The sequence below is a fragment of the Mytilus edulis genome, chromosome 2 (genome assembly GCF_963676685.1).
Source record: "Mytilus edulis chromosome 2, xbMytEdul2.2, whole genome shotgun sequence".
NCBI lineage: Eukaryota > Metazoa > Mollusca > Bivalvia > Mytilida > Mytilidae > Mytilus > Mytilus edulis.
The window spans coordinates 42,912,550-42,936,746 of NC_092345.1; the positions used below are offsets into that span (position 1 = coordinate 42,912,550).

Here is a 24,197-nt window from a genome sequence, read left to right on the forward strand (position 1 = left end):
TCGGAAATTAATACACTTTTATTTTCCAAATTTTTCTGAGAATCTGAAATTGGTTTTACACTTTGGTCACAAATATGATTATCTTTTGCTATACCTTCCTTTCCAATGTTTTTTTTATGTCACTTTGAGGATAATGTAACAAATTTTTAACCCTATTTTTCACCTGTTCTGACCTTACACATGAACACAATTTATCAATAAGCGTCAATTCATTTCCCTTGCCTACCGGTATATTGCATTCAGAACAATCCTTTTCAAATTCAGTTGTATCTGAAGAACTGCTGGATTTCTGCTTTAAATTTTCTTTTTGTTTATGTAATTCATGTGAGTCAGAAATATCTTTGACAGGTGAACCTATTCTATCTATAATGCCTGATATTTCATTACAGCAATTATCATTATCTTGGTCCGAGTCTGACATTTCTTCTACACCAGACATTTCAAACAAATCATCATCCCCAGTTAATATCCTTACTCTGCTTTTACTTGTAGTTAGATCAACAGATAAAGTTTGAACTTTACTTTTGGCTGAGTTATCATCATTTTTCAAGCTTGTTTCTTTTTCAAAGTCATCAATTTTAACTGCAGTGTACAAAATTGGACATTCTTCCTCATCCTCATCGTTTTGATTGTGAGATTTTCTTTCGTAAATGATTTCTGAATTTTGATGAATTGAAATATTTTCAACAGAAGCTGAGTGAATCTGAACAGGACTACCTAAATCTACATAACACACTGATTTGTCAGGAATAGCCACCTTACTGATGCTGTCTTCATCAATTTCCCATAATACCGCTGGACTTCCTGGTGCATCCTCATCACCAGATGTCTTTTCTTCAGTGATTGAACTATAGTCTGTTCCTGTAGAAAATTCTTCAGCATTATCAGTTTCAATAATAAAAGAACCTGTTTCCATTTCAACGTCAGAATGATCTGTATCTCTGTCTTGTGAACTACATGTGGTAGGCGATACCTGCTCAAAGATTTCTAATACTGGACTTCCTCTGTCTTCAAGGACTGCAAAACAAATGATTTTACTCATCACTGACAAAATTTCTGGCAGTTATATAAAGCTTGAAATTTATGGACCACTAATAGATTTATTGTGTTTTTTTTAAAAGATTTTTTCAGAATATCAATGCGATATTTAGCTGATAAAAAGATACAATTAAGTGTAAATCTAACAGCAGATAGAATTGCTGTAATATTATTGCGAACCCAATAATACCATTCCATAGATTCCCCTGATAGTTATCTGTCCATTCAAACTTTTGGCAGTTCATTTGTGCCATTGAACAAATACAACAGGTATTGTTCTCTGTACAGTTTATTCACTGGGACCTTTAAATTCATTCTAAGAGAAATCTATCACTCATTGATTAATCTACCCGAGTAAAAAGTTTATCTGCCAAACTGATGGAAATAGCATGTTTACTATTAATAAAAAAACTGCATAATAAACTATACAGAGAACAATACCTGATGTATTTGTTCAATGGGACAATAGAACTGCCAAAAGTTTAATATCAGGTGAATCTATGGTAAGGTACAATTGGGTTCGCAATAAATGAAAGAAAGGATTTGCAAAAATTGTTTTCCCTGCAGTCTAGAAAGGCTGTATGCCTTCAATGTCTGAACTGTGTGTTATATGTTAATTGAATGAAGAAAAAAAGAAAAGAAAAGAAAATGAAATGAAAAATAAGGTGAAAAATAAATTGAATAATATAAGTACAAAATAATTTAGGATATATTGAATTATCTCCCCTCTGATAACACCTAACTACAGCTTCCCTAAATTTATCATTAACAGCCAACTTTAAAATTATAGAAATTCAAATCCATTATGTTTTACTTAATTATCTAAAGTACATGCAATATGTCAAAAAAGATAATAACATGAACACACTGGCCAATTTAGTAGAGAATGGTGCTGTTATTGAAAGTACTAAAACGGATGGATGCAAATGCAAATAAACTCATCATAGATACCAGGACTAAATTTTGTATATACGCCAGACGCGCGTTTCGTTTACAAAAGACTCATCAGTGACGCTCGAATCTAAAAAGGTTAAAAAGGCCAACTGTATATGAGTCATTGCACGTCTGTAGTATTCAAATATTCTTAAATAGACCAACCTAATCAGAAAAGGAAACTTGAAAATATTTTTTTTTATTTTTTTATTTTAAGATTTTGGAGGCCCTTTCCTAGATTTACCTTCATAAAGAAAGCTAAAACCTAACCATTTGAAATGAGACATTTGAAGGCAGAAATTAAAAACTTAAACATATGTTATGTTTGGTGTGTAAAAAATCGGTGGCAAACAAATGGATTGTAAATTGGTAAAAGTAAAATATGTTAAATAAATGTTCAAAGAGCTGTTTAACCCATGCATCATGCCATAACAATACATAGATATTACTCCACTAATTTGACCTGATTTGAAATGGCTTAAAAACTGACATATCTCAGTGTCAGTTACCCTAATAAAGGAGATTAAGTTATCCTAAATGTGATGTGCATGCTTGTAAAAGAAGACCTTTTTCACAATAGACTTTTGTTTAGTTATGTTTTTATATAAGCTGCATCAAACCAGGTAAAACAGTGAAGCAATATATATTTCCACAAGTAAAATGTACAAAATAGGACAAATTTGGTTATTAGAACAGACATAACTAAAAAAAATAGTCAACCCAAAAAACAAACAAAATTGATCTTTGAATGCCAACAGATTTCTTGTTGTATTTAATAATTTAATATAATTTTATTCCTTTCATTAAATTAGCAAACAATTTCCTCAGTTTTTTAGTTTCTTAATAGCTACAATTAATCTTTTCAATTTTTACCATGAATTAACCCTTTCACCGATTGCTGCCCAGACAGAAGCTACTCTGAGACGATGACTTCCCTGGCTACTTTTGCTCAAGTGGGAGACCTTCATAATAAATGTCAATAAAAACTTGTTTATAGTTATTTGTGTATTTATTTCATTCACTAACACCATGTTCACAGTTTTGTTCATGTTTTGATAATTTTTTCTTCATAAAATATTCAAATTTTCAAATTTTCGGCAATATCTAGGTGAAATTCTCAAAATCGTAATTTTTTAACCCAAAACGGCAAAATTTTGAAAAAATTTATGAGGCTGTACAAATTCCTCACACTGAACGATGTCCATTCCAAGTGTTTTGTATATAAAACGACATTATATGTCAAAAAAGTATACTAGTTTGGCTTCAATTCTTCCATATTCTTTCAAAAAAAATGTTCCCTCATTTCAAATTCTCATAAATTTCGTCTGATTTTGACACGCTTTTCAACAAACGGAAGCGCCATGTTTACACTTTCATCCGGGTATTCATCAAAGAAAGATGACTCATGTTTGCACTGTTTTGAGCGGGAAATATAAAAGAGGTATTCAGATCCCGGTAAAACGGGACTCATCGTCAGCTGTCTGAAGCGTGAATCCCGGTAAACCGGGACTCATCGGCAAAAGGGTTAAGTATTTTTTCTAACTGTAAATTTAGAATTTATTGCGTATATTTATCACATGATTTTGTCTTTTTAAGACTAAAATGCAATGTTAATTTTGCAAGAAAAATCGTGTTTAATTCATAAAAAAATGTTCAAAATGCGAGTTTAAGTTATTGCGATTATATCCCTGTTGCATTTTTTGCAAAAATAAAAGCATCGCAATAATTTCAGAATTTACAGTATTCTAAAATAGTTTTCAAGTCACAAAAGGGTAAGGAAATAAAAATATGAATTCATATGTTAGTAAATATAATAAATCAACTTTAACAAAAAAATAAAACCTATTTTAAAGTTACTAGAGCCAAAATTGGTATTGTTTGCTGAATGTTCAGGATGAGAACAAACAATATATATAATTGGTAGTCCTGTAATAGGGAGTCAACTGGTAGTAGTAAATGAAGGTATATAGGATAGGGATAGGGACAGGAATTTAGATTTTTGAACCTGATTTGATTTGATTTTTGGTGTTTTAGGCCTAAATTAATATATTGTTTGTTTCCCCAACCCTACCCTGCCAAGCCAGGTGTGGGTAGGTAGGTAGGGAAATAATTTTATTTTTCAAAAAAGATTAAACATGATTGGACAATCTGGCAAGCCTAATAATCCAAAATGAATAAAATAATATTCGACATAGTTTTCACAATAAAATTTTATGAGTAGCATCCATTTTTGCAGGGTCGGCCGGGATTGGGAAAACAAACATTTTTTTTATTTTAGGCCTTAACACCACTTTTAAGCACCGCATTTAGGCTATTTTGTGGTGGCCAGTTTTTATTGGTAGAGGAAGCTGGAGTGCCTGGAGAAAACCACTGATCTTCGATAGGAAAACTATCCTGAAAATCTCATTTAATATTTTTTCTTTGAAAGTAAGGGTTTGTTCTCAATAGATGTTTATGATAAAACTTGAATCTCTACTCCAGAAAAGTTTGTAAGAAATGATAAAATGAATTTAGGATCTTTAAACGTAAACTTGAAATCTGCAATATTAAAACTGTATGTATCCTAAATTGTACCATTTTACTATAGAAAATACAACATCTATCACCAAATATTAACTTGTAGTTATTTCTGGTACATCAATGTTCTGACTGGTTTCCTCCTCATCATCTTCATCTTCTGATTGGTTCTCTTCTTCATTGGGTTCAGTAGCTGTAGCGATATCAGAATATTTCTTCATCACCTGAACAAAAATGTTATAAAAAAGTTAAATAGGAGTCATTTTAATATTTCATTTATAAAGCCTTTTCTGTCTACCTGTTAAAGTTTTTAAAAAAAAAGGTAAAAATGGTAAAATTTGTCAAAAACAGTCTTTGAAGGGCAATTACATTTCTGTTTATAATTCAATCTTTCACATTTTTGTTTGCAAATTAAATTTAACATGTTTAACTGAAAATTCACAAAAGTCTGATTCCTGAAACGAGCTGCATGAATGTTGGTCTTTGAAGATCAGATATTAACAGTTCAGCAACTCTACCTTTTATGGATATGCATGAATTAGCATACTTATGTCCTCACACATGTGATTGTTTATTTACTTGTGGCACAACTTTTTTTTACCTAGGTTTTTGACCAATCCACTAAATGAGTAACAATGCATGATGGACTACTATGTGTTTACAATCATTCGAGAACCATTTGTGTTATTTACTGAAAAACAACGCATTTTTTCATGTATTGCAGGATTTACAATTTCGCTTAGTTTTTCATTTTTTGTATCTTTATTTATAGTTCGTGATATGAAGCATTTGTTCCATGCTCAGATTAACGAAGAGTTGTTTCTATACGAAGAAAAGAGTGCTTTAATTATCTGAAATACAGCCATTAATATGATTAAGAATGACACAGAGACTTAACCCTTTCGCCGATGAGTCCCGGTTTACCGGGATTCACGCTTCAGACAGCTGACGATGAGTCCCGTTTTACCGGGATCGGAATACCTCTTTTATATTTCCCGCTCAAAACAGTGCAAACATGAGTTATCTTTCTTTGATGAATACCCGGATGAAAGTGTAAACATGGCGCTTCCGTTTGTTGAAAACCGTGTCAAAATCAGAGGAAATTTACGGAATTAACGAGAATTTGAAATGAGGGAACATTTTTTTTGAAAGAATATGGAAGAATTGAAGCCAAACTAGTATACTTTTTTTTACATAAAATGTCGTTTTATGTACCAAACTCATGGAATGGACATCTTTCAGTGTGAGGAATTTGTACAGCCTCATAAAATTTTTCAAAATTTTGCCGTTTTGGGCTAAAAAATTATGATTTGGGGTCAAAGAGCAGAATTTTGAGAATTTCACCTAGATAATGCCAAAAATTTTCAAATTTTAATATTTTATGAAGAAAAAATTATCAACACACAAACAAAACTGTGAACATGGTGTTAGTGAATGAAATAAATACACAAATAACTACAAACAAGTTTTTATTGACATTTATTATGAAAATCTCCCACTTGAGTAATAGTAGCCAGGGAAGCCATCGTCTCAGAGTAGCTTCTGTCTGGGCAGCAATCGGTGAAAGGGTTAAGGTATTCATCCACAAGACAGCAATGAAACAACAGTGAAAAACACAATTGTCCATAAGATATATAGCTTATGGTAATATACAGTAGGGCAGCAACTTTCATATAATTAGTAAATAAAAATAAGGGATCCTTGAAATTAAAGTGTGTTTCAGTGCTAGTTCATTGCGATTTTCGAAGCAGCAATGTTTTGGAATGGCATTATACTGGTTTAAAAGAGATCAAATGATTGTCTTACTGGACAGTGGTCACTTCATTGGAAATTTCACTGTTTCATGTTGTGAAATTAATGCACATGTTCAATACATAACAATGAACAAAACCTGTTCAACTACTTTTGCAAGGCGAAAAAGAAAAGTCAAATTGTGAAGCCAGTAAACATTATTTTTTCCACGTCTTTTAAGTGGTATTAAACTTGTAGTAGCCCACAATGCATTGTAGTTCATTGAGTCGATTGGTCAGATTTTCAAGGCCATATTGGCCTTTAGTTTGGGAAATTACTATGCAAATATATTCTGATGTCAGGAAATCTTAGAGTTTTCAACCTGATTAAGTCATGAATAAAATGAAAGGTTAACATTAGTTAACATAAATTCTTGAATTTTTTAAAGTATGTTTAAATGCTGTGTTGAATCAATACCTAAACAGAATATACACAACTAATGATACCTGTTCCATTTTCTCTTTGTAATGTTTTCTATTTTCATTCAACTTTTTCTTAAGATCTGGGTCATGTGATGCAGGATCTTCTGGTAGTCTGTAATAATAGGAATGCAATCTCAAATACAAAGATCCCCTTCTAAAAAAAAATTTTTATACTTCTTTATCTAGAGTTCTAACATAACAAAGATCCCCTTCTATTTTTTTTTATATACTTACTTATCTAGAGTACTAAAATAACAAAGTACATTCTTTTCACTTTCATCTCATAGATTTGCCAAAAGATAAAATTGTACACTGCACATTTCACGCTTCCAGAACCCTAGGTAAAACTATTTGATAATAACTGATCAATTAACATATTCAGTCTACTTTCTGATATGGTTATAATGTGTTATAAATACAAAGATTGTCTCCCCTTACCAAATACCAGTTTGGATTGGCAGTTAAATATATGCATGCAAGATATCAATCAATTTGTATTTATCGCAATATTTTTATTTTTCTAGTACAATTCTAAGATGAGCTAGTGATCACAGAATACACAGATACCCCTGCTCATAGAAAAAGTATGACATGTACAGTAAACAACAAAACCAAAATTTAAATCCCAACTTGACTCTTATTTTATGTTTCATCATATTATATAAAATTGTCAAACAATTTATTTGTTTTCCCTGTTATATTTGAATTTTCTCTTTTCTTTTTCTGTCTTAAGAACTTATTTGATAGGAATGTAATCATAAATCTTTGTGTTAGTACTACACAAATATTTCTTTTAGGGAGTTCTATAGCTATATATATCAAGGGTCCGGAAACGGTCATATATGCCAGACATGACCGATTTGGAAACTCAAAAGTCCTAAATCATTTATTGGGATTTAGGTCAAATTTTATTTTTCAACAGAAATAATTTCGGTCATTTCGTTGAGATTGAGTTTCAAATCGCCATTTTAAACATATTTTTGTTTTGTTATCGATTTTATGTAATTAAACTGCCACTCCAGTAAAGTGTTATAATCCTGAGGGCCCTCCTAATAGCTATATTACTGCCTCGGGGAGCTATTGGCTAATGATCGATAATCTCTTTACCTGTGTTTTTAATTCACACCTGGCTATTAATCACAAGCTCCGAACTAATATTATAAAGAAATTAAAATTCAATACCAACTGTCTTCATTATTTAATTACTTTTCAGCTAAGACAATTGTCAATTATGATTTAAAATTAAATTAAAACTTGATTTAATTTACGTAGAAAAAAGATTTTTTTCACTACTAACACACGTGCTTTGTTTACTATGATACGCATGCCTAAAATTCTCTTCCGCAGATTTGACACTAAATCGTAAATTTAAAATGATTTCTTGCTAAATAAAGCAAGTGCAACTATTTTCATTAATATTCTTACACTATTAAAGGTAAAATATTAAAAAAAAACGATGTTTTCCTGTGAATTTGATAAACAAAACTAATCCCGGGAATAAGTCCGGAATTGTTCGTTTTAGTATTGTCGCATTACATCCGGTTTGAATTTCGACTTCAGAATCGAAAGTAACGTAAGCGATGACTGAGAAAATTACGATTTTGAGTCATTAAAATCATTTTATTCTTAAACTGTTGCCTTCCCTTAATTGCTCTTGATCGGTTTTAGGAAAATGGTAGGATGAATCATGAAGTAAACGCGATGCAACAGTTAAACAAGTTCGTTGATGCTACGAGTAGGAGCATACTCATGCAGTAATGAGATTTTGACAATCTGTTTTTGAAAAGTGGCACCAACTTTAAGTTATATGAAAATGACCGAAATTAGGTGAAAAAATTTCCGGATCCTTGATATATATATATATAAGAATGATACTTGCATAGTATGTATTGAAGTGCTTATAGAAACTTCTAAATACAAAATTTTCTGCATAGTATATTATTTACAGCATCTTGTATTAATTAAGTGTAATATAACTAGATGTGTGTTTGTTTGGAGATATTGTTTTTTTGTTTTGTTATCTTTTCAAATGTTGCATTGCTCAGAAAGATACAATGAATAAACAAACCCTACTTTTTGTCTTGCCTCTAATTTATCCATGTAAACAGATTAGAATTGTTAATATTTTGGATGCTTTTATGAGCGAGAATTCAAAAACTTTCATTTGACCAGGAAACACAAAAGAATAATGCAAATTTTAGTAACAAAGGGGAATAACTTTTAAACATTATATGTTTAAATCATCAAAATGGAAGTTGACTTTCATTTTATGATCCATTACATAGTGTTCAATTTTCAATAGATTTAGATAGATTAGTCAACTGGTACTTAAATTATCACTTCAAAATATGGTATAAAAATATCCTACTGCAGTAAAAATTTTGAGTCATAATTGCCAATCACTTATCGACATTTAGCATTAAATCAAGCAAACAAATAGCTTATATAAAAAGCTGTCCTGACTTTGTAAACATCTTACTTATCAACAGCCTTAACATGACCAGCTGAGGTGTATGCCAAATCTTGTCTTCGTCTCTTCTGAAGAGATTCTCCTACATCTAAGAAGGCTTCTCTTGCTAATCTCTCAATTGCTGTAGATCTTTATAGAAAAAAAGAAATTCTAAAAGTTATTGCAACTACAATACAGTTTATCCTATCTACAAAAAAACAAACCATCTCACAGAAAAGCACAACTGTGCCTCTATAAATTCATTCAAAACATTTCAGTGCTCAGTCTCCTTCATTATCATAGGGAGGGGGGACTTCAATTTTTGAAATTGATAGGTAGAAGTGGTGATATTTAAATATGAGTGTGTATTAGCGCCATGCTATTATCAGGGTTTCTGCTGGCGGTCGCCATTTTCGCAATTTGCGAAAAAATAATAATTGTGGCGATTAAAATTCGTCATTGGCAAAAGAATTCGGCGAAAGAAGTATATATAGCGATTTATTTTCTTCCATCTTGTTTATTTACTTTTTTTTCGGGTTTCTCTGACTTTACCTGATCAGACAATAATTCACCTTGAACTCGTTAAGATTTTGACAGAAAATCAATAATCAGCTGATTGCATTTTATAGCTATCGACAACAAAGGACTAATTGATAAAGGTGTTGATTATATTGTTTGACAAAATGATACCGTCACCGGTCACATAAAGGATTTATAAACCACATTGCGACGCACCTGTTTGAAGCAAAATTTTGACGTCTCCTCTCCTTCTTATGATAGTCCAGAAAACAAAACTTGTGTTATGACGAAAAATGTTCAGAAGCAAGAAAAGTCTCTGATTTAAAACTTTATCCTTTAGCTTTGATATAGATAATTGATTTTAGTGGGGACTTTAAAGTCGTTTCAGTGACACACGTGTTTCAAGCATACTTCTGAACTTTTTCATTCACAATGGTCTATAAAAGAAAACTGTTGTTATGAAGAAATCTATTCAAAAGGTTGGGAACAACCCCTCGAATGAGAGTAACCCTTCAATGCAATGACTACACCTTAGATGAGGGATCAATTTCAAGTGATAAAAACTTTTGTTTTGTTATAAAAACCACTTCTTTGTACAAAAAGACACATATTTTTATTTTGAAGATACTTTCCAAAAGAACTGTACATCTTTCTGGTATTATAAGGTCAAAACATGTCCAGGAATTTTGTTATATGCCAGGACTTATATCTTCTTTATTTTTGAAAGTAAGTGGCCCCCTTCTTTCAAAGTTGTTCAAAATATCATCAATTTTCCCCATAAAGTTCTTCTTTTTAAAAGGTAAATGTATAGTGTTTATTCATTACAATGTAGACTCTAAGATAAGTTTGAGGGAATAATCATAGACAACTATGGGGCAAACTTATCTTATTTAGTGGGGGGGGGGGGGGTAAAAAAGGGAAAATTTTAAACCAAAAATATATTTATGTTACTTGTTGAAAAAAATAATAAAGTGGCGAAAAATATATTGTTTTGGCGAAAGAGGTGGCGAAAAAAATAATTGACCCAGGGGAAACCCTGCTATTATTGTTTGGTTTTTACAATAATATATGTAACTATTTCTTAATAATTTCTAGTTTGTACTGTACAATTCAATTTTTATCCATTCCTGAGTCTGAAGTTATTATCTTAAGAATACAGATTTTTTAACTGTTGGTATGTCTTCAATCTGTGGGTTGCATAAATTTTTCAATGACAGAAACCAAATAAGAAAAGTTTTCAAAAAAAATAATCAATTTTTTTTTTTTGGCGGGGGGGGGGGGGGGGGGATCAGTATCAAAATCCTTCATGGCGATCACAAGCAAACATACATGTCCCTACCATAGATTGAATATCTATACATACCCTAAACCAATCTTTTTGTCTTGATTAACTTTTGTAATGACAGCTTTAACATCATGATAATCTGGAAATTCCTTTCTTTTGTTGACAAATTTCTCCAGCTTTCTGTTTATCTCAGGGTAACGTGTCCCTGTGATAATAATGCAAGTAACTACAATACAGTTAACTTTTAGTTCAAATTAAAGAAGTTATGGTTTGGGGTCAAATCAGACCAAAATTCAAATGCATTTCAATAATTGTCAAATTTGTTAGATGAAAAGTTAAATTTTTGTACTATAATATAACTGCAGTTTTGTTGCAATCATTTCCTTTCCTGAGGCATATAGCCATGAGATGACAGCAAATTCAGATACAAAACTAAATTACATAAACTCTTGACTGTTTATCTCATGCATGCTGTTGAATAATATAAAGCACATTTTCATTTAAAAAAACCAAAGTAAAGTTTTTGACAATGTCATTTTGCACAAATAAAGAGTCTTGGGCAGATATATGAGCACGCTGATATGCACACTTTGAATGGTGCACTGCCAATTTAACAGTTTACATCAGAACATCAAATTCATATCAAAGAAAACATCGTTTTTTTTTTTTATTCTAATGTCAATCATTGGAATGGCCATCTGATAATTTACCATAATTGCCTTTTGTGACTAAGTCTTAAGGGATTAAAATCGGGATCAGATTTAAAATGTCCGGCTGGCTCAAATATTTTTTGGAAGCCCTGATCCTCTCCCTCAAATAGTCATACAAAAAGGCCATGCTCTATATATTCTGTTCTGTCAAAGTGTTCCTGAAATGCACATGTTTTTGATGAAAAGAAAATCATGCAGATAAAAAATAAAATATCCCTTGCACACAATTTCATGTCCTGCCAAAAAATCTGTATAAGTTTGTTTGATTTTTGATGAACTGTTTTCAAGAAGTTGTGGTTTTTTACAATTTAACAATATCAATGTGTGACACAAACAACAATACAAGACATCAAAATTGATATTTAGATGTAGCCCAAGCTGGATGGTTTCAAGCCACAGAAAAAGTGGGAAAATAAGGTCAGAATGTTAAAACTTTAACAGCTTTTCTATAAAAGCATGCAAACCTGTGATCAACTTGCTTGCTATATATATATATATATATGTTTGTTTGGATGTTTGTAAACAACAGATAGGTAGTCTGTTTCAGTCTGTTTACTATATGCTGTGATTTGATTGGACAATAAACATTTACTTCATTTCAAGCTTTAGTTCCATATTGTATGTCAATTTTTATTGTCCAATCAAATCCCAGTATATATTACACAGACTGAAACTCAGCCTACCTATTGTTTGCAAACATAGCAAGCAAGTCGATCAAAGTTTTGTTTTGCATGCTTTTATAGAAAAGCTGTAAAACAGTTCATTTTCTGTGATCTGAATTTTTATTAATATTATTTTACCTGAATACTTAAACCTTCTTTCAATAGGACGGCCAGTGGCTGCTGATTTATTTTTCAGCTCACATATTTTTTTCCATACTTTGACAAACTTTTGTTGGTATTTGTCTTCCAAAATATATGAAGAACACTCATCATCCATTTCATCAAGAGTAACCTCCTTCTCTTTAAGTCCTTCTATCTTATTTCTCAAATCCTATGAAAATAAATTATGATTGAATTTGAAAAATTCATTGGTCAGATAAAATTCAAGTTACATGTAGGAGTACACAGAAATAGTCTATAAAAAACACTTCCTCACTTTCCCAAAAAGTTACATGTATTTTGTAAAAAATTCAAAGTTTCTCTATATTAATCATAGTTTTCAAGATAATGCAAAACAAGTTTTTCTCCATCTAGAAAGTTATCAAGAAAATAGACAATAAAAAAAAAAAAAAAAAAAAAAAAAAAAAAAATTCTCATATAAGGGCAATCACTCCTGCAAGAAGTTGTCTGACAGTTTTGGTGTAAATGAACAGTAGGTAGATCTCTTCATATTGACATTTTCTAACCATTTCACATTTCTTACTCTGGCCAATCTTGCCTATTTTCAAGTTTGTTTTCTTAACCATATACACATTTTTTTGACTTGGTCTATGACAACTCTGTTGCATGTAAATTTTTTTTTTCAATGAGTTGAGTTTTGCATAACATGCTTAAGGTGATCAAAGATATTATTCAGTAGATTTTTGTGTTGGGAGATAACAAATCCCTATTTTGTTGACACAGAATTTATTAAAACAAACACAATGAAATACCTCTAGTAGTTTTTCAAGTCTAGCTATTTGTTTTTTTGAACCAGTTTTAGTCTTTTCTGCTTTCTGTTCATCTTGTTTGTCTTCAATTGCTACAGATTCGTTTCCTGCTTCAACATTTTCTGCATTGCTAATTTCTTTTGCTGCATGCTCACCATTGCAAATTTCTTTTGCTACTTGCTGATCATTGGGAATGTCACTGGTGCCTTCAGGAGAATAGTTGTTATAGTACTTTTAATTGATTCATATTTACAATTAATGCTTATCAATGTAGATGATGCAGGCTTCTGTCCAATTTGGTATTTTTGATTAAATATATAAACAGCATCATAAGTTTTAAAAAGATGATGATGATGATGACTCTGAGAAAACCAGACTAAGCTCTTACTCCTTATTATTATGTCACATGCTTTGCGGTGAAGTAGCATACACCATGTCAAAGTCTTTGTTTTGGCCCAGCATGGTTTGAAACCAGAACCTCCTGCACTAGAACTGGAGGCATAACGCTGCCATGACACCAGGGCAGTAGTTATTTCAAAAAGACAAGTGACAATAAATGCCTTACTTTGAGCTTAATTTGTTATCAGTTAAATTCATAGATGTTAATTTAAAAGCAACTAACATATTTGTCACAGATTATAATCATATTATGTCTAAACATATACAGTAAAACCTGTCTTAACATATATATGCTAGCTGTTTGGTGTGAGCCAGGGTTCTGTTTTGACTTTTGAATGCTGTACTTATACCTTAATGGTTTATTTTTTCTTAATTTGACTTGGATGAGTTGTCTCATTGGCACTCATACCACATTTTCTTATATCTATATATTCCCAAGTTTTGTCAACGTATAAACATATATACATTTTTACTTTCTAGAGGTGTGCCTGAGACGAAGGTTTTATAAATACTCCTATATATATACTAATACATGAAAACTGTTGTTTCTTATTTGTGTTTGTAACTATGTATACTGTATAGTTTCTTATATTTGTAAAAGAATAATATTATAATGATATTATGTTATGCTCCTTGTGAGCCCATTTTTTGGAAATAAAGCATCTTCTTATATATACATGTCTGTCTGTCATACAAATGAAATTGTTTTAACACTCTATTTATCAGAAAAAAAGAGTAAAAAAACTTTTGATATAACGATAAAAATATCTGTCACTCATTACTTGACCCATGAGGTGAAAACAACATTATATCTAGAATATAACTGCTTAATCAACATGTATATTACCTGATTTATTTTCTTCCTGTTTTGCTTCTTGGTTTTCATTCTCTGAATTTTCATTTCTTTCAATCAAACTGATAGGCTCATCAGCAGGAACGTTAGACTCCTTTGTTCCAGAAGCTTTCTGAATATTTGATTCTGTAACTTTCACACTAGTTTCTTTCTGTGCCTTATCTACATTTGGTACCAATACCTGGCAGTCTTCTGATATTCGAATTTCTTCTTTATCCTTGGTTAGTTCATCTGTCTTACATTCTGATTTTGGTTCCTCTGAAGTTTCAACCTTAGGACTACTTTGAATTTTCTGTTGGGTGCATGCCACTGTTTTCTGTTCAGAAACTGAAAAATACATTGTACATAATCATCTAAATCACAAATATATTGAAAATGTGCCATGTTCACTGTTCATGTTTTACAACATTTTGTACAATAAGAAAAATTCAAACCAAATGTGGGTTATTTTCATGCTTTATTTTATTCCCCTAGATTTTTTAGCTGTTCTAATTGTTCATGAGCAATTACAGAATCTAACTTCAAATTTGGAGATCCTGTTACAAAAATACATTTTCTATCTAGGTCTGTCACTGCAAATTGTTCACCATCTTTTTCCCAGGATAGTAGGTAATTTAATTTTCTAAATGTCAATTTCATAAACTTTATTCTGATCATCCTTTTGCATTTGAACGTCACTTATTTAACAAAATCCCTTTCCCCTCTAGTACCGTGTACTTGATTTTGCTGGTATTTTTTTTATGGACAAATATCTTCTGGTCCGCCGGACCACCAGCTGACAAAATCTTCTTGACCCCTGGTTTTGTATAATGTTTTTAGTATAGATTATTTGATTTCTACATACATCATGTATTTATATCATAAAATATGAGCCACCATGTGATCCTAATAGCTATGATTAGGTACATTTGTAAGTGAGTTTAGCGAAAAAATTGTTTTACATTGTGTTGAGCAGTTGATGTGTTATGGTGTCTGCATGTACATGTATGAAAACCCTATCTTCTATTTATCCATCTATTACTGATCTTTTTCCCTCCCTTAGACAGTTTTAGTTTACACTTAAATACATTTTGTAAACCAAGTCTGATAATGTCTCTTCACACATTGTGACCTCACTGACATGACTGATAAATTTTCTTCAGAGATTGTGATGTGGTTAATTTAATTAAAATGCCTGCACATGTCCAGTCAGGGATATAACTCTATAGGGTTATTACAGGAAAATAACATACATTTGTTATTGTGGACTAAAAAATCAAAGAACTGTGATAACATATGTATGTTACATGTTTCAAAGGGACAATTTACATCATTAGTTTAGTTAAAATGTATAAAAGTTCTATTGATATTACCTTTTTTCTACATCATGTACATGTATACTTAACTATTTAAAGATACATGTATAACAGTTCATAGTTTGCCAATTTTGCATAGAACACCTTAGTCCTATATGTTATTACAGAAAAAATATGGTGTTATCACAGCTTCTCTATATCACTTCAAAGCATTTGATCAGACATACATCATGCTTAATTACAATGTACATGTAGTTTAATTTATTGTAAGAAATAATGACCAGAGCATGTAATGAGGTTCTGCGCAAGTTTCTCAGTAATTCCCAAGTGTCTTATATAATAAGTTACATTCCTTTAATAACTGAGCCTTGTTATCACAGCTAAGTTTATCCCTTAATAGCCTCGACTAATTGATTTACCATGGTCCATCAAAAATGTATTAATTTAATTAAAAAATTAGTTATCAAGACTATGCATTTAGTTTCTGCGCAAAGTCTCAAGAGTTCCCTAGAGCCCACTATAAATGAAATAATTTTACAAATAACAAGCATATGTTATTACAGTTTTAGAAAATTTAAGGTGAAAGTATCTGTAATAACACACACAAGTTATTTCCTGGAATAACCCTATACAGTAATATCTCTGACTGATGTCTGAAAGATGTGATATAAGAATTACTGAGCTGGGAGAAACAGTTTTATCTGCTTTTTGTTGAGTTGAACCTGAAACCAAACAGTTTGATTAATTGTGGATCAGCTGTTGTGGATAAAGCTAAACTATATTTATCATACCATGCATACCTTCAACTTCATCCCCTATGTCATTTGTTTCTTTGTCTGTTAATTGTTTGACTTCTGTCTCCTTTTCGATGATTTGTATTCTAGTTGGTTCTGTATTAACATGATCTTTTGTTTTATTCACTATGTCTATAGTTTCACAAACTTTCTTTACATTGGTGTCTCGAGGACTAGATTCTTTGTTTCTAATAGTCTTCTCTTGATTTACTGAAGTCAGATTTTTATCAGTCCTTTTTATGTTTTGAATTTCATACCTTTCTTCATTTTTATCCTCATCTTCATCATCATCGACTAATACAATAGTTTCAATGTCATTTAGGGGTTTCTTGTTTGAACATTTGTTTTCACATTTATCTGATTCTGTCAACTGCGCATTTGTAACATGCTTTTGCTGTTTTTGACTTTGAGCAGGCGAGTAACAACTTTCAATAGTTTTGTGTAACTTTTGTATGAGACCTGAGTTGCAGATATTTGTAGTTGATGATGTGACCTGAGACTTTGTAGTGCTTTGCACCAGTTTGAGCTTATTTGTATGAGAGTTGTTTTTGGTATGATTTAGTACGTTCAGATCTATCTTTTTAGCACTGGATTTGTCAGGTTGTTTCGATGTATTATTTTCTGGTTTCCTGACTGTTAAATTCACAACACTACTGTCTGTGTCCTCCTCATCACTATCATCTATAGTTATACACATTTGTTCCTCTTGATTTGAAATGACTTCTTTTGTTTTATTGAGGTCTAGATATTCTGATCTACCTTTTTTGCAATCAGTTGCAGTCTTTTTGATAAATTTATGCCAACCCCCATCACTATCAACATCGCTTGTTTCCCCTTTAGAAGATTTAGGACTTGGTGCATCATATTCATCATGAAGAGTTGCCTCCCTTTTCCTTTTTTTGTCAATCTGCTTAGACTTTAACTCGGCCAGAAAATCTCTAAGATGAATAAATATATTTTTACTATCACTTTCTATTTTGGCACAGGTAATTTCTGTTAAATCTGCAAAGTCTGAAGACTTTTTGAATTCTTCTTGACAGTCACTAAACCTTTTCTGCAGTAATTTAATCAGTTCTGTAGATTTTTGTAGTTCTAAGTAAGGTTTACAAAACTCTAAAAACTGCAATATATAAAAAGAAAAAAATATCAATATGATCACATACTACATCATGTACACAAAGTATATATGATTAATACCATATTCAAGAATTGAAAAAATTGTCTGAGTTATAAAACATTTTCATGTTTGCATATCAACATGTACATACATGTATGTACATTTATCATTTGGTATGTTCATTATAATACCACACATAATAACATACAGGAGGGCTACATTTCACTCCTGGGTATTGGTACATGTAGGGATCATGTTGCTCACTATTTTTCAGTCAATCTTTAGTTTTAGGTGTACTGTTTTTTAAGACTTATGTATTTGTCGTTTTTCTTTTTTTCCATATGAATATTATCTGACTTGGATTTAGAGAGATGTATTTTAATTCCTTATTAAAACTTGTTTGTTTGGCTTTCATATCATAATTATGCTCTTCAGAAAATGAAAGGTGGCATAAACTCCTCCATGGAGCATCTCTAGAGTGAAGTTCAGAGTCCTAGGGCTACATCATCATTCAGGGTTTATGCATGAACACTGCATGTTCAGCTATTAAAAGGAAAAGAATGTCAACACATGGATGAACAGTGTTCCAGCTAGGTTTTCAAAAGGGCAGGGTGCCAATCCTGAAAAAGGGCATTTAACGCGCGATATGATAATATGAAAAGGGCATATTTTAATAAAAGATGTTAATCAAACATTTGTGTTTATTCGTTGAATCACAGGTTATACAAGAACAACATCTTTAGCCCATATAGAACTCTATCTTCTACTTTTAAGGCTGAAAAACTTGTCAAGCAGCTTGTCACACAAGTTTTTTTATCATTGCTTGGCACAGTTGAACTTTATATGCAGTATGTTTTGAAAGGAGATCTGTTTCATACTGTTTCTATGGTCTACCACATTTTACCAGTTTCATCTTTCTACCCCTGCTGTGCTTGATGGCAATACAGCACAAAACAGCTGTGCTCAGTAAATTCACAATTTTAGGATATAAAGCAACAGTGAAAAATAGTATCAAAAATAAAGAATACAGAAAAAGATGACCAAGGCACCATACCAACACTGCTACTAAGACCCTCTTCAACTTTTCCCATAACTCAAAATAAATACCTAAACATATATATTCTTAAGCAAGAAGTATGGAGACACATTTTAGAATATGTAAATGGGTTACTCAATGCTAGGAAAAAAATCAGATTGAGTTATCTTTCTTTATTCGGGTGTGCTCCTTCTTTGGAAGATTATAAACAGTATGTAAATATGATGTCAATATGATCACAATATGGCGGCCGATTTTGTTATTTTCGTATCAAAAATGAAGGCAGTCAATGACAAATACGTCTGAATTTTCTGTTTATTTTACAGAAAACAAGTAAAACAATGTCTTCAACGAGTTTATAATGGTTTTCCAACTTTCTGTCATTACGTTTCTTCCATGAAACTACGGTAAACATCGCAAATTGTGCCCAAGTTGTTGTATGCACATTTCTTCAAAGATAATTGCTGACTGACCGATTCTATTTGCAGAATTAATGTTGATGATCATTAATGACCCATCCGATAAACGGATTACCTATAACAACAGATTATGACACCAGTTGTAACCATTGATTAGCTTGGGGTGGTAAACAAAGTCATAATCTTTTCCCCAGGAAAAATTTAGTAATTAGCGTATCATATCAATACGCAAATTAATATGCAATCGATCTTCAAAGAAGGCAGGGCGCCCTGGAAACTGTAAAAAGGGCACAGGGCGCCACTTAGAAAAAGGGCGGGCGCCGCGCCCTCTGAAAACGGCCTAGCTGGAACACTGATGAACCATTTTGTTGACGTTGACTTATTTGATGCCTAAAAATCATTTTTATAAGATAAAAACAATGATTAACTTATTTTTTCAACCAAAAACATGAAATCAGACAAAAAAAAAATACAACTGCATGTTGTCGCTATCTATTTATATTTTTGTTCATATCAGATTATATGACTGTCGACAGTCTTCAAAAGTCATCTCATGGGTTAATTAGATGGTGTCTAGACTAAAATAATACAAACGAACTGATAACATATATTTATTTTGAGTTCATGCATAGATTATTGTTTATTTTGGACTTATTGTAGTTTGAACATAAATTTTAGTATGTTAACTTAATATCAAATAATAGTCTTTTAAAAGAATTTCTGTCTAATCTATACTGAGTGCCAATGAAAACGCAACACTTGGTTTTTCAAAAATAAAATTGATATTAGAAATGATAATCTTTCAAAATAAATTGTTCTTGAAAATTAACAATTTTAACAATAGATCGATATCAAACAAAAATGTTTCCGTGTCATTTTTCAGACGCAATAGGTAAACGAAACATCCAATGTCGAATCATCAACTCACAGTCCTAACAAAAAATGTTCGAACCCTGTGGTGCAGCGCAATCTCGACAACGCCGTGGAATTGATCATCCCGGACGTTTAATGTAATCCCGAGGAATGTTTCTCCACTTGTCCCGCAAACAAAACTCAAGCTGACTTTATGATATTGGTGGTGGTTTTCATCGTCTAAACCATGTCAAATCTGATGCAAAATTTGCTCGATCGGACTAAAATCTGACGAAAAGCATGACTTTTGGCCAAAGCGGGTGCTAAATGTCTACGTAACCACCACTGACGGTTATTTGATACATAATGAATGAGTTTTGGTCTACAGAACTCAATGTTTACGCCAGACGGCCGTTTAGATAACATTTAGGAAAGACTGTGGTGCTCTTTAACAATTCTGCGCAAATGGTGCTTTACTGAAACTGCTCCAAAGGTTCTACGGTGACCACCATTGAACTCTCGTGACCTTTGGACAGCTATCAGAGTCGATATCGGATATGTTAAAGACCAAATGTATCGGTCTTGCTGAGCGTTTCTTTGCGTTTTGTACCCCGGGATGTGGCTTATCATTAAAGATCCATTTTGGTTGAATTTGTGGATGATTGGTGTTATTGTAGACGCTACAACTTCAGTCTTCTCGTAATTGTATGCTGTGAAAGGCTTCATTGGATCATGCCCAAAACTGCATGTCGCTGGTTGTCAGAAAGTCCTTGCATTTACTCAGATGTTTATTGCAGTTTCTTAACAATAAGGGCAGGAAAATTCATGACATTAGCCAAGCTTTAAATGACAAAATCGTGAAAATGGTGCGTATGTTGAAAAGCGGTGAACTCGGTTTATGTCCGTTCAAAATAACCCTTACTTCGCATTTGTTCCAAAAATCATGCAACCGTAAAATCGTCGACAATTGTCTTAAAAGTCATTTTCAACCAACTATATCAAGTTCTAATATAAATAAAATAAAGATTTTAAGATTTTTTTCAAAAACAAAAGTGTTGCGTTTTCATTGGCACTCAGTATAATTTGACAGCTAATGACCCTTTAGAGTATAATAACTGCTTACACCAATCAGGCCCTGCAGAAAATAATTAGATAAATGGGGTCGAAATTATCATATGGTATAGGCTTTGGTCATACTTGAAGGCTGTATGCCTGAGTGTATGGTGACCTATAGTTGTTAATTTCTGTGTCATTTGGTCTCTTGTGGAACATTGTCTCATTTGCAATCATACCACATCCTCTTTTCTATATACATGTATAAATGTAGTCCAAATGATTATTTTGGTCATGTGGGAGACTAAATACCAATAGCAATGCATTATACAATGTAGATACAAACCTCTGAAAAGGTATCATCTGGGTTGAAAGCCATTGAACAGCATAAAATCTATAAAAGAAAACAAATCACAAAATTACAAAATATCTTGATTAAAATCAGAGAACTGTGGTTACATGTACATGTTAAAAATGACAGGTTCCAATAATCATAATTAGTTTTGATAAAATGTATCCAAGTTCTATTGATCATGTTGATATAATAATTGTTTTCATGTTAATACTAAACTTGAGAAATATATAACAGTTTATAGTTTGCCAATCATGCATACATGTAGTACACCTTTGTTATTACAGAAAAAAAATATGTCTGTAATAACTGAAAGGTTTCTCTACATCCCACCAAAGTCTGTGTGTGTAAATCATGCTTAATCACGATGTATTTTTAATTTATTGTAAGATATAATGATCAGAGCATGAAATAAGGTTCTGTGCAAGCTTCCCAGTAATTCCTAAATGTCTCATATAAAAAATTACAAGCCTTTAATAACTTAGCCTAGTCATGCTAGTTATTACAGCTGGTTCATCCTTTAAAATCTTGTTTTACCATGGTTGATGAAAAATGTATTAATCTAATTCGAAAATTAGTTATCAACATGATCAAAGCTTTGTACTGAATCCATGACAAATCGCCCCACTTTTTCACAAGCTCGCCCCACTTTCTAAAAAACCGCCCCACTCTTGTTTACCAACTCGCCCCACTTATGAAAAGGGTAAACTCCCATTGCAAATAGTTATGATAACATGCTCCCCTTATGAAAAGGGTTAAAATCCCGCTGAAAATACGGTCTGTCAACTGGCCCCACTCATGACAAATAGATAAACCACTTATAAAAAAGATGCAATCCCGTTGTATATCTTTGTCCCTGCCCACATCAATACCTTTGAACACCAAAGTGAAGTGCTATAAAATCAAATTGCTGTTAAAAACTCTGTTTTTGCAATAAAGTTATATATAAATGTTAATCATGCATCAATAGTATGATTATGATACAATTAACAGGTTTCTTTTCAATTGTTATACAAATAACTAAGCTTACAAGTATAAAGTTATTCTCCAATAATGATACAAAAATGTAATTGCAATTATATTTTAAGAATGTTAAAAAAGTTTAATAAATTTCGTTTTTTTGTTGTTGTATTCTGTGTAGATTACAAAAATCAAAATAAGTTTTCATTTAAGTGCGGCTAGTTGGTAGACCTGAAAATTACATATATAGAAGTAGATTTTTCCCTTTTTTCAATAAGTGGGCCGAGTTGACAGGGGAAAATTAACTGGATTTAACCCTTTTCACAAGTGAGGCAATTTTTTTAAAAAGTGGGGCGAGTTGGTTAACCAGGTTGGGGCGATTTTTAAAAATTTTTTAATAGTGGGGCGTTTTGCCAGTGGGGCGATTTGTCCTGCTTCCTTTGAATTTACATAAAGTAGTTTCTGCACAAAGTTTATTTGACATCGATTTTACATATATCCATATTCATGATATTGGTCATTCAATTTTCCAAATTAAGTTAAGAGGGGTCAGTGAAAAAAGTATGTAAATTAAGTTTTTTTTATCCTAAATTGCGGAACTTTTGGTGTCGTACCTAAAGACAATGAAAGAAGGCCATATTTTTCAATTCTTTTGATGGCCTTCCTGCAAGTTTAATTTTTAAATAAAAATCGTATCAAAATAAAAATTTCTGCTATAGCACAGGTAGCATTTGCCTCATATATATATATTTTTTAAAAAGAAAATTAACGCAATTTTCAATGGACTGAAATTACAGTGGGATTATTTTTTTTCACAGTAATTTTTTGACCCGCCACAGATTTCGCCATGCACTTTGTCTTCTAATTTTTCACGGGTAACAACTGCATATTTTTGATTTGTAATACTAATTTAATCTATTATGATTCAGTGATATAAACATATTTGGTCGTAAGATGTTATTTTACTTCAGTTTTGATGCTCGCTTCTTAAAAATGCTTTGTCTGTGCTGAAAAACAAACGGAAGTAAAAATTACAAGGTAACATTCAAAGCCATTCCCGGAGTGTATCAATCCGGAAAAATGAAATCATAGCTGAGGGGGGATAGGAGGGGTCTTGATCCCGAAATCCCGGGCTTAAAAACACGAAATCCCGAGGTCCCGAATATAAATAAAGTTAAATCCCGGATCCCGAAATTTGAAAAAAAGAATTTCCGGATCCCGAAGGGGTAAATCCAGAAATCCCGAGCTTAAAAACACCCGATCCCGACGCGCGCGGAGTCCCGATAAAGGTCCTATCCCCCCTCATAGCTGTATTTAATATATTTTTTTTAGATAGTTAGCTCATTTATTCTAAGAGAAAAGTACACTACTGCGTATTTTAGTACGTATAATATAAAACAATTTTATCTTAATATAAAAATAATAAATTAAAAATATGCACTACCACTATGTAAAAATTTTATTGTTTATTATCACAAAATTGTTATATTTCACTTTATATATATGTCTTCACAAAGCAATGCGCAGTACAAGTGACGTAAACTTCAACGTGTCATTATATAGTAGAAGTAGAAGGAGGTATTTTACTATAAGAATAAGAATACTTTAATAATCCAATTTAGTATGGACCCTTACGGGTTCAGTGGCGGATCCAGAACTTTTCCTAAAGGGGCCCCACTGACTGACCTAAAAGGGGGGGGGCTCCAGTTATGCTTCAATGATTCCCTATATAATCAACCAAATTTTTCCCACGAAAGGGGGGGGGGGGGGGGCGGGCCCCCAGGCCCCCCTGGATCCGCCTATGAGGTTTTA

General features: G+C 32.1%; 1 protein-coding gene across 6 annotated transcripts; it reads right to left on the minus strand.

Moving 5' to 3' along the window:
- Positions 1 to 88: 88 nt before the first annotated feature.
- On the minus strand, positions 89 to 23,425 carry LOC139512177 (DNA ligase 1-like). 6 transcript variants are annotated; one of them, XM_071299590.1, is made up of 11 exons: positions 23,352 to 23,425; positions 21,420 to 21,467; positions 16,603 to 17,716; positions 14,502 to 14,834; positions 13,259 to 13,461; positions 12,465 to 12,657; positions 11,033 to 11,159; positions 9,181 to 9,300; positions 6,726 to 6,813; positions 4,589 to 4,712; positions 89 to 1,017 (listed from the first exon to the last, which is right to left on the minus strand). In XM_071299590.1, exons 2-11 carry the CDS (start codon positions 21,450 to 21,452, stop codon positions 89 to 91), a joined length of 3,264 nt encoding a protein of 1,087 aa, XP_071155691.1. In that variant the 5' UTR covers positions 21,453 to 21,467; positions 23,352 to 23,425. The 6 variants fall into 6 exon arrangements, with proteins under 6 accessions (XP_071155691.1, XP_071155690.1, XP_071155694.1 ...); XM_071299589.1 differs by having other exon boundaries at positions 16,594 to 17,716; positions 23,352 to 23,411; XM_071299593.1 differs by having other exon boundaries at positions 523 to 1,017; positions 4,608 to 4,712.
- Positions 23,426 to 24,197: the final 772 nt, after the last annotated feature.